This window comes from Actinia tenebrosa, unplaced genomic scaffold (genome assembly GCF_029948245.1).
Source record: "Actinia tenebrosa isolate PJP-AT-01 unplaced genomic scaffold, QUT_ActTen_1.0 PGA_scaffold12__29_contigs__length_12842862, whole genome shotgun sequence".
In the NCBI taxonomy this organism is placed as follows: Eukaryota; Metazoa; Cnidaria; class Anthozoa; order Actiniaria; family Actiniidae; genus Actinia; species Actinia tenebrosa.
The window spans coordinates 12819690-12829240 of record NW_028292572.1 but is presented as its reverse complement, the minus strand read 5'-3'; the positions used below and the strand labels follow the sequence as shown (position 1 = coordinate 12829240).

The 9551-nt window shown below is 34.9% G+C and overlaps 1 protein-coding gene across 1 annotated transcript; it reads right to left on the bottom strand.

Annotated features, from left to right (window-relative positions):
• Positions 1–2828: 2828 nt before the first annotated feature.
• LOC148912281 (uncharacterized) lies at positions 2829–6360 on the bottom strand. Its single transcript, XM_089028555.1, has 2 exons — positions 5652–6360; positions 2829–5568 (listed from the first exon to the last, which is right to left on the bottom strand). Exons 1-2 carry the CDS (start codon positions 5789–5791, stop codon positions 4509–4511), a joined length of 1200 nt encoding a protein of 399 aa, XP_088884681.1. The 5' UTR covers positions 5792–6360; the 3' UTR covers positions 2829–4508.
• Positions 6361–9551: the final 3191 nt, after the last annotated feature.

The following is a 9551-nucleotide window of genomic DNA, read 5'->3' as shown; positions in this document are numbered from 1 at the left end:
TAAATGTGTACATGTCGATTGGAAATTTGTAAAATACATATTGTAAAATACGTGTGAGGTCAACTACTTGTACAAATGAAGCAGGCAAGTATTATACATATTATACTACAAAGATAAGGGATTGCAAGGTTCAAAATCTATTGATTGTATGCATTGTCATAAGTGGTCTGCTTACACAACTAGATTCAATGGTTTTGAATTCAGGTGTTTCTAGCGCGAGTAGGGTTTGAATGTTGTAACCAAAACACACAAAACTAGGAAAGAATTAAAAAGCACACAACGAGAAATTATTCACCAAAGAAGTATATTTGTTTATCTTAAGCAGATAGTTTTGCTTCTGGATCGTTCTTGTTTTCAAGGAGTCTCCGGAAGACTTAAGATTTGAGGGGATTTGTAAATGATAAGACGATAGACTTTGTTTTTCTAGAAATTGAAAAGGAGACTGAAGTGGATAAACGTGTAGAATGCCAGATAAAAAGATACAATTTATAACAATGTACCAGCAGTACTTAAGCTATCAAACTCAGGTCGTATTGCATGAATTCTGTGACTATGCATAGATTAGCAATTTTGAGATATTTTTAGACGTCATTAACATTTAGACGTCAGAATCCATGGAACACCCTTTTGTGAGAGCTAGTGAAGCCAATCGTGTTCTTTACGCTCAGTAGAATGAAATTGGAACCCCTCTGTGTAAAGTCGAATCACGCAAGATTTTTCTGCGTGGCGCGGCCATTTTTGCATCCTGGCGGGTTTTGCATTCAATTCTCCCTTTTAAAATCATCCTGGATCATCCACTGCTCTTCAACTCAAGATATTTCTTTTACCTAGGAAAGATAAACTTTAAGAGGTCCACTTGAAAACGTATTTATATTAGTCATACATAACAATCAGACGAGCTTTCACTATAAAAGTCTCATTCCTATCCTCTGAGAAAAAGATCATTTTTACCTAGTTACCCCAGTAATGCAAACCAGCCAATCAGAGTAGTTTTGAGAACGTTTCTGGAGTTGCTATATTTAGATGATTCAAATTCGTTTCTCACACAAATCAACCATGTACATATAGGTTTGTTGACAGCAAACAAACATTTCCTCATCAATAGTTCAAGGTCTCAGACACACAGAGTGCAATACCGCTGGGCTTTTGTTTCTTTTTCCCTCTGGGCAAAGATTTCAATTGATGACTTATGGAATCAAAATCTAGTGCTTTGAACAAAGACCAAATATATCTGACGATTTGATATGAGAACTATATAATGACCAATTAAAGGTGAAGAATCAACACATTGTCCCCCGTTTACTCAGTGCTTTATTGAAGACCAAAATTTGAACAGCTCTGAGAATATGCCTTATTTACGCAATGTTTTCCATGCAAGATAATTGCTTTTCCCATTTTTTGACTGGCGGATTTTTTAAGCTCAAGTTTGACTACCAATAGCTCTGAATATGCTTTGTTTATCAAATGTTTGAGTTTAGTAAAACCTCGTTAGCATAGACGCTATACAGTGTTACTTGCCTCAAGGACTATTTTCTTTATGGCAATTAGTCCTCAATAACTGAAAATGCAAACAACGGCATTTAAACTATATTATGTTATATTAATATGTAATATTTCTAGCACCATCTTCTTGTGATCATCACAGACAGTGTCTGTACGTTTTTTCAAAAAGATTATATGGGTTTATTAATTGTTTGATGTTGTTTATAATTTGAAGCTTGTTTGACAAGATCATTAGCTAGCTGCTGCGCGTTGCGATATATATATGCCTTTTTAGCTAGTAACCATCTCATTGTCAAAAGCCTTGAAAAATTATCGTCAATTATTGACAACTATCTCGTCGTATCTTTCTGTGGTTTCGTGAAATGCGCATGCTCATGAAATAACATGAAAGGAATGCAACAGAAGAGCCCTGGACACGAATCCGGTTCCAAAGGACCGCAGACTCAAAAGGACCTCAGGCTCATTAAACGCGAGGTTGGCAAAAATCGCTGGAGGGCAAATAACACGCCCTAATATAGTAATGATTCAATAATTTAAAGGCTCCAAAAACTTGGTTTTTAGATCGAATAAATTCTCATATCAAACTTATTCCATACATTTATGAACATTTGCTCTTTTTAGCGCCTAGGCCTACGCGGACACATTTTAATGTACTGCGCATGCGAATCAATCCCATATATGGATTTTCAAAATGGCGGACACGACTCGTGTAAAACGTGAGTCAAAATTTCCAGTGAGGTATATGCAGGAATTTTCCTCGGATTTTGCTTCAAAGCAAAGAAAATCGTCAAAGAAAGACAATAATCTTTATGACGTGGTAGTAACTGAGGTAGATAAGTCAAAGAAGCGAATAAAAATCCACTATGTTGGGTATAGTACAAAGTATGACGAGTGAAAATCTTTTGGAGATGGAGCAAGCTTTCCCTTTGTTCGTCATGAAAAGCTGAATATACCTTCCGCAGATTCAATTGGAGATAGACAAGAAATATTCCATGGACAATTATATCGGGAAATCAAGAGAAAATTGTTTTCTGGTCGAAGGGATGATCCAGCTGTACGCATAGAGCTTAGGGTTGAGCCAGATGTGTTTGAAGGAGGACTTGCCACAGTAGTAAGAGGTATTAAAGAAAGACAAAAGACTATTTACGGGCTACCATCCAACAGACTCATTGACAATTTCCTTGGTAAAAAGTGGGATGAGCGCATTTTTAATGGTAATGGAGACTTTGCCTTTGTAATTAAAGGAACAGTTCGCTACTGGCTTTCCAAATCTAATCCTATAGTAGAATATAAGTTAATTGGAGATCAATATGTGAAGTCTGAGATTGAAGAAAGAAATTTTATTGTATTTACATTTGTTCGTGGTGATGGAAATCGTTACAATTACAGTACATTTAGTTCATAATACTAGAAATGACTTGAGAAAAAATATTTGATGAAACATAATTACATAATTATAGATAAGAATTAACAACAATGGAATAAGTAAAAATACATTTCTTTGCCAATAATTAATAATTTTGGTATTAGATTATGCTTAATATATACATATTTTTTTAGAGGCAATATAATAGTCTGAAGAAGCAATATTTTTTACTGTTGTTTTGATTGCAATATAGCTCTACATTGATGTTTTGATTTATATTAATGAAGATTCAGAACATCATTTTTGATACAAGGTATGTTTAAATATCTAGCACATTAACTGTTGTGTTAGAATGTTGATCATCACAGTGAATACCCTATACCCAGTGAATAACCTATTAAAAATTTTATTGTGCAATTAGGCATTTTTTTTGTCCATACATTATTTACTCTCTCAAGATGTGCACAACAAGTTTGAAAGCCACAGTTTGCACATTTCTCAGTGCAAGTCTTAATATTATGGCAGCTTTTTGAGCAGTTTTTTACATTGATATGTGGCTTTAACTCTCTCACAGCCTTCTGCTTCAAGGAAGTGAATTCTGTTTTTCTTTAAAAAGAGTTGTTTCAGAGCAGAAATACCTCTATGATTGGTAGATCTAAAATAATTTTTTGAAGCAGTGTCATTAAATTTTTCCATCCCTTGTTGTGTAAAATATGCGAGATTCTCGTACAGTGATAGGAACTCAGGAACATGGGCATACAGCGCATGCATATAGGGTGTCACATCTTTTGCCTGATACAAAGAGAGAAATAAGGAGAAGAAATTTCTGATTTTGCATTTCAAATTGATAATGCTTTCCTCAGATGAAAATGTAAGTTTGAGGTCCCCTATGATTTCTATGAAATCAATCCAGAGTTTTTCAAGATCATTACATTTGTCATAAAATGGAAGAAGTGTAGAAAAGTTAATATGCTGAAATAAAATAAGTTTTTCAGGGCCAGTTAGATCTCTATATTCTAATTTTTTAGTATCTTTGTTGATTTTCCATGAAAATGATATTCCAATGTTGTTTAGAAAGGTTTCATAGCCTGTCATGTGCTTGTACTTATCCCTTTGAAATCCATTTGGAAATTTTTTTAGCTTGTCAACTGCATCCTGCCTTCTGAGTTCTCTAATCAGTAGCTCAATTAAATTATCTGATATTCTTAGAATAAATGTAAGTTATCAATAATTACATGATCAATAGGAATAAAAGGGAAGAGAGGAACAGCTTTACAATTAAATTTTTTAGACTTGGCATGATTAGATATTTCATCAAGGGATCTTGCTCCTTGCTTTGAATCACTAATTGACCATGTTTTAGTAGTATCATGCCTTTCCATTCTTGGGCACTTGCACCATATGCATGCATGATCTTGGTTTGCCTTTCCCAACCCACAAACTAAAGCTAAAAATTTCCAATCCCCACCCAGAAAATATTCTATGTTATATGTTATATTATTGACAGTAATTTCTTTTAATTTAGACATTTCATTCGTAAGATCAGAAAGGGATATTCTTAAGTTATCATAATCTTCTTGTATTTTTATGACTGCTAGTATATAATTACCTTTCTCTCCCATAGCAATATCTTTTTCGTTTAAAATCGTATAAGTAATGTTTTCATTTTTAAAGTCCTTCCAACATTAGTCCCATCACCACTGATTTTCACCTGTATGGTATTTCCTTCCAGCAGTTCTCCCTGTTTCTGTAGCCTTTGTATTTGCTCTTCTAAACTCTTAGCAAATTCAATCTGAATACCTTCAGCATCACCAGGGGTTGGCCTCACTTCCCATTGACCATTTAATGCTTGCATCCTCTTTACCATTTTATATTGACATGGAATTTCCTTGGATTTTTGAGCAAGTTCATTCCATGCTTCATTGGAAAGATTGAATTTGTCTTTGATATATAACCAGGTATTCAGTTCATTGATGTCATCACTAGTCAATTCTTTTGTTGGGGCGTTAGTAAAACCTATATCTTGTTCGTTAGCTAGCTCAAAAGTCTCAAACATTCCGGTATCAGGATTAAAAACTTCAACTTTCGTAGCCATAAAATTATAAAGGCCAAGAAAGGATAGTGTTGTCTTGCATTGTTCTTTCAAACTAGATCTTATTCTTGTCCTTTGCTGTGGGGAGTATTCATTAAAAGTTTTATTATTTTCTGGACCTCTCACTTTGTTTTGTTTTCTGGCAACTTTTAGCGCTATTGCTCTGAATTGCTTCTTATAATAGTTCCTTTGTTTTTCTGTTCTTTTTAAGGCGTCCGTGAGTTTTTCTTCGTGTAGTTTTTTAACCTTTTCTTGGACTAATGATTCTTCAAGTTTTCTTTTTGTTTTCCTTAATTCTCTATTTTCCTCTTTAAGTTTTCCAACATCTAACTCGTTGTAATATATTTTGAACCGATAGGTCTTTCCATTTTTCCACGAGTCTAAAATTTTCTTTGCCAACCTGCCACCGCCTTTTAACCGTGCTGCTTTAACTTTTGCTTGTAAATTGTAAATTTGAGTTTTGATCGCACTGATAATTCTGTTGTTGACGGTGATCCCTTTAAGACCCGATTCGTCCAGAACCTTTTCAACAATAGTCTTCAATGCCGACTCATAGCTTTCTCCACCATCGCGTTGTATTTTTTTCGACAATGTATAAATCAGAAAGCTGAAATTGTAAAATTAGGAAACATATAATTAAAACTATAGTATTCCCGCGCATTTCCAGAAATCAATTCCAACGCTACTTACTTATTGATTTCGTGGAAAAAATGAGGAAATTCTGCTCCTTTCGAACCTCCTTCGGAAGATTGCTCTCCAAGTGCTTCGACAGCAGGGGCAGCGAAGAGAATCAGTACGAGAGAGGCAAGAAGTATAACACTCGAATTCATTTTGACCGCGTAAAATCCTTACGAATGTGGGTCTGTTTTACATCAAAATGCGGGTTTTTCCATATACTAATCAATTCAGCTGCTACCTTTTTGATTGGTTGATTTTGGAGCTATTTATAGGGGTTTTTGTGCACGTACGTGTGCTGAAATACGAGGAAAGCCATACAAACATTGACCTCACCGATGATCAAAAATTCCAAATTGACCGGGGTAAAAAATAATCTACGAGATCCAGAAAACTAAAAACATTGAAAGGAGATGTTATTCTATCGTTTTCCGTTGCTACCTTTTTCATATTGTTAGAAGAGATGAATATATCCAACAAAATGTACAAAAAAATGTTCAAAATTGCGTGTTTGACCGTGATTTAGGAGGGGGCGTGAGCGTCAGTTTCCTTTTGTTGACCTTTTGTTAAGCGTAAGTTTCATATGCATTAACATTAATCAGATTGAACAAGAATCTTGTGTTTTATCTACTCTTTTCTTTTTTCTTTTCTTTCCTTTCCTTTCCTTTCCTTTCCTTTCCTTTCCTTTCCTTTCCTTTCCTTTCCTTTCCTTTCCTTTCCTTTCCTTTCCTTCCCTTTCCTTTCTTCGGCCGTTCTTTCTTCCTTTCTTTTTTTCTTTCTTTCTTTTTTTCTTCCCTTCACATTTTCTCTTTCTTTTTCTTCTTGAAATTCAAGCTTTTGATCCTTTGGCTCACATTCAGGGATATAAAAGAATGACAAAATTTTAATCACACGAAAAAAAATATGTAAAAATTAAATCACGAGGTCTAGGTTGGGTTGAAATTAAGTCGTACAATAGAGTGAGAATACTGGCCAACCGATGAAGAGCGTGCATATGCAAACAAGCTGCCAGTAAAATTTATTTGTGCAAAAGTTGGAGGTAATATGGCGGTAGACCAACCAGATTAATCATATCATTATTTAAGAGGAAGGCCTTTAATTTTTTTTAGTTGATTCCGTCACCACTGTTTGTCTGGTCAACTCATCTCTCTCAAAGAGTAAATTACAATCTCTATTTTCTGTACAGCGTTTTAAGTATACTAATGACCTATTATCATACTAATTGAGTAATGAATATTAAACGTTTGAAGTACTTATTTATCTAGTTATATAATTAGCGTTATAAAATAAAAAAATCTATTCTATTTTTTTCTCATGTAGTAGATATAAATTCAGGCTTTGGAACTAGATTTTACTAAGGATAAACTTCTTAATTCTACTGCCCACCAATTGTATTCTGGCTCCTGCAATTCTTCGCTCGTTTGATTTTCTCTTGAGTCACTGATTATTACAAAAATAAAATGGGAAGTTCTTCACGAATCTTTATATCGATAGTAAAACATAAAAAAAACTAGAATATTGGAACATAATGCAATGAAACTCAATAATATTTGAGCGTGTTTTGGGCTTTTGCCGGCTATGCGTGAAACACGATTTTAAGAAGCAAACTACTCGGGTGTAAATCTAGCTCTAGAACTTATTGATATATATTGAACAAACTATTGGTGTAACAATGTGAATAATAGAAAAGGAGAAATCCTTGTGAAATTCGAACTTCATAACTATATTTACCTTGGATTCGTCTGCTCTTGCTGGACGCGTAACAAAGACACTCCTAGTTAAAGAGTTGAATTCGTGAATTCAGTAGTTCCGCTTCTATGTTCCCACAATTCTTTGCATTGACCTGTACGGATCACTCGTTATTTGATGTAAACATAGGATTGCCTCAAAATATCAAGAAACAACGATCAAAACATGCTAGATGTTGGAATTTAGCTTAGTAATTCTGTGGGGCGAACTCTACTGCTTAGCTAGTGTGCATTGACTATCAGCAAGCGAAAAGACGCCATATAAGTAATAAAAGCGTCCCTAAAACAGCTCCATATTCACTGTTCTGCAAACTCTGAGAGGCTGATTATGCATGAATGGGCGTCCCTTACCTCACGTTCTGTTGACATAGACTAACGATAAATCATAAAATCTTACTACTTTCATGTTATTGGCCTGTAATGCCTTGCTGAAGGGCTCTGCACTTGATATTGATCATGATATACACCACATACGGTCAATGGTCCGCGTTAAGATCTTTCTTCAGACATATTAGAAAAACATTACTAGCAAAACCTTTCTTCAGACAAATTATAGAATCATTACTAGCAAAACCTCAAAATATCAAAATACCATTAGCAAAATGCTTTAAAGGGAGCGCTAACCTAATGATTCCATCTTCTGATACTGTCAATGTCATTAACGTTGTCCACCGAAAAAAGACATTTACACATTTACGCATTTAGACTAAAAGATATATCACGTGTTTCATTATGTATTCTTTGCCTTGTGTGCGTCAGCCTGAACTTTAAATGTGAAATTCAACTCGTGAATTAAAAATCCATAACCCCTGACTATTTAGAGAGGATTTAGGATGGAGAATGGTATTTCAGCAGTTGTTTTATGCCAGAACCTTCGAGGAAACACGTGATATTTCTTTTAGTCTAAATGTATAAATGTCTTTTTTTGGTGGACAACGTTAATGACATTGACTGTATATAAATGGCACAGAAATGTTCTTGATTTTAAATTCTGTTTTTGACTTAAATAAAGTAATGTATAAATTTTTTCTTAAGAGATCACGTGTTTATCTGGGGTCACATGATTGTTGGAAGAAATTACCAGCACTTTGGATTTTCTAGTTTCTTTCTATAGATTTCTTTTCTTTTAAACGAGTTAATTTGATCATTTCAAAGCAGAACACAGAGTCAATGTACAAGTGAAGGCCAGTTTATCCATACAGTATCTCGTCGTATTCCAGTTTTTAATTGTACGCTTCGTTACTCACATCGAGCCAGAGCGAGAGGGGGGAGGGAGGGGGGGAGGAAGGCAAATCCACCAACTTGTTTGCGCCCCCGAAACGCCGAACCAAAATAGATAAATTATAATGAAAAACAAAAACATTTCAAAACCGTTTACGTTTTGTTTTTACAAAACGAAAATTGAAAAGAACCACCAGTATTTTACGAAGGAAAAGCAAATTTAAATTACGGCGATACATCCTAGGAAGCCGCCATTTTGTACCCCGTTGCCTACTCCCCTGGTCCTATCACAGAGTGGAATTTAGCTTTAATACGTCAGTTGTTAGCTCAGACTGAGGGACTAGATTCGCTGACGCAGAGGAACAAAGTTAACGATCGACAGCTTCAAATAAGCTAAAATAAGTTCTAACATCGTGAATGCGATAAACCTATAATCAGTCACTTTTTTCTCATTTCAGACCACGTGTCATTCTTCAGGTAATCATTTCTTTGTTTAACAGTTGTGCATGGGAAGATACGTGAGTATATGTACGACTCAAAGAAAGACGCATTATATGAAATTATGAGTCAGTGCATTTCTTACCCTCGTCAACCTTTGATTAAATCTTATTTTCACTGCGTGCGTGGGAAAAAAAATTTTTTTTTTCAAACAGTGCTGGATGGTGTTAGAAGGGACCGACATGACAAGAATACCAATTAAGATCGCTGTTTATAAAGAGGCATGCAGTGCGGAATCGTATGACAGAAGTTCTAAAAGTCCGGCCAAATAAAACCTCACTAATACGACCTAATTAATTTGCCTTAACCGACCACCTTGGATCAATCCGACCAACTCATTCACGAAATAAGACCTGCTGGAACAAATGAAGGATATAGGCACTACTATTTCAATATAGATTAAACTGGGATTGCCAGCTTTAGGAGTTGAATGAATAAAAGAAACAAA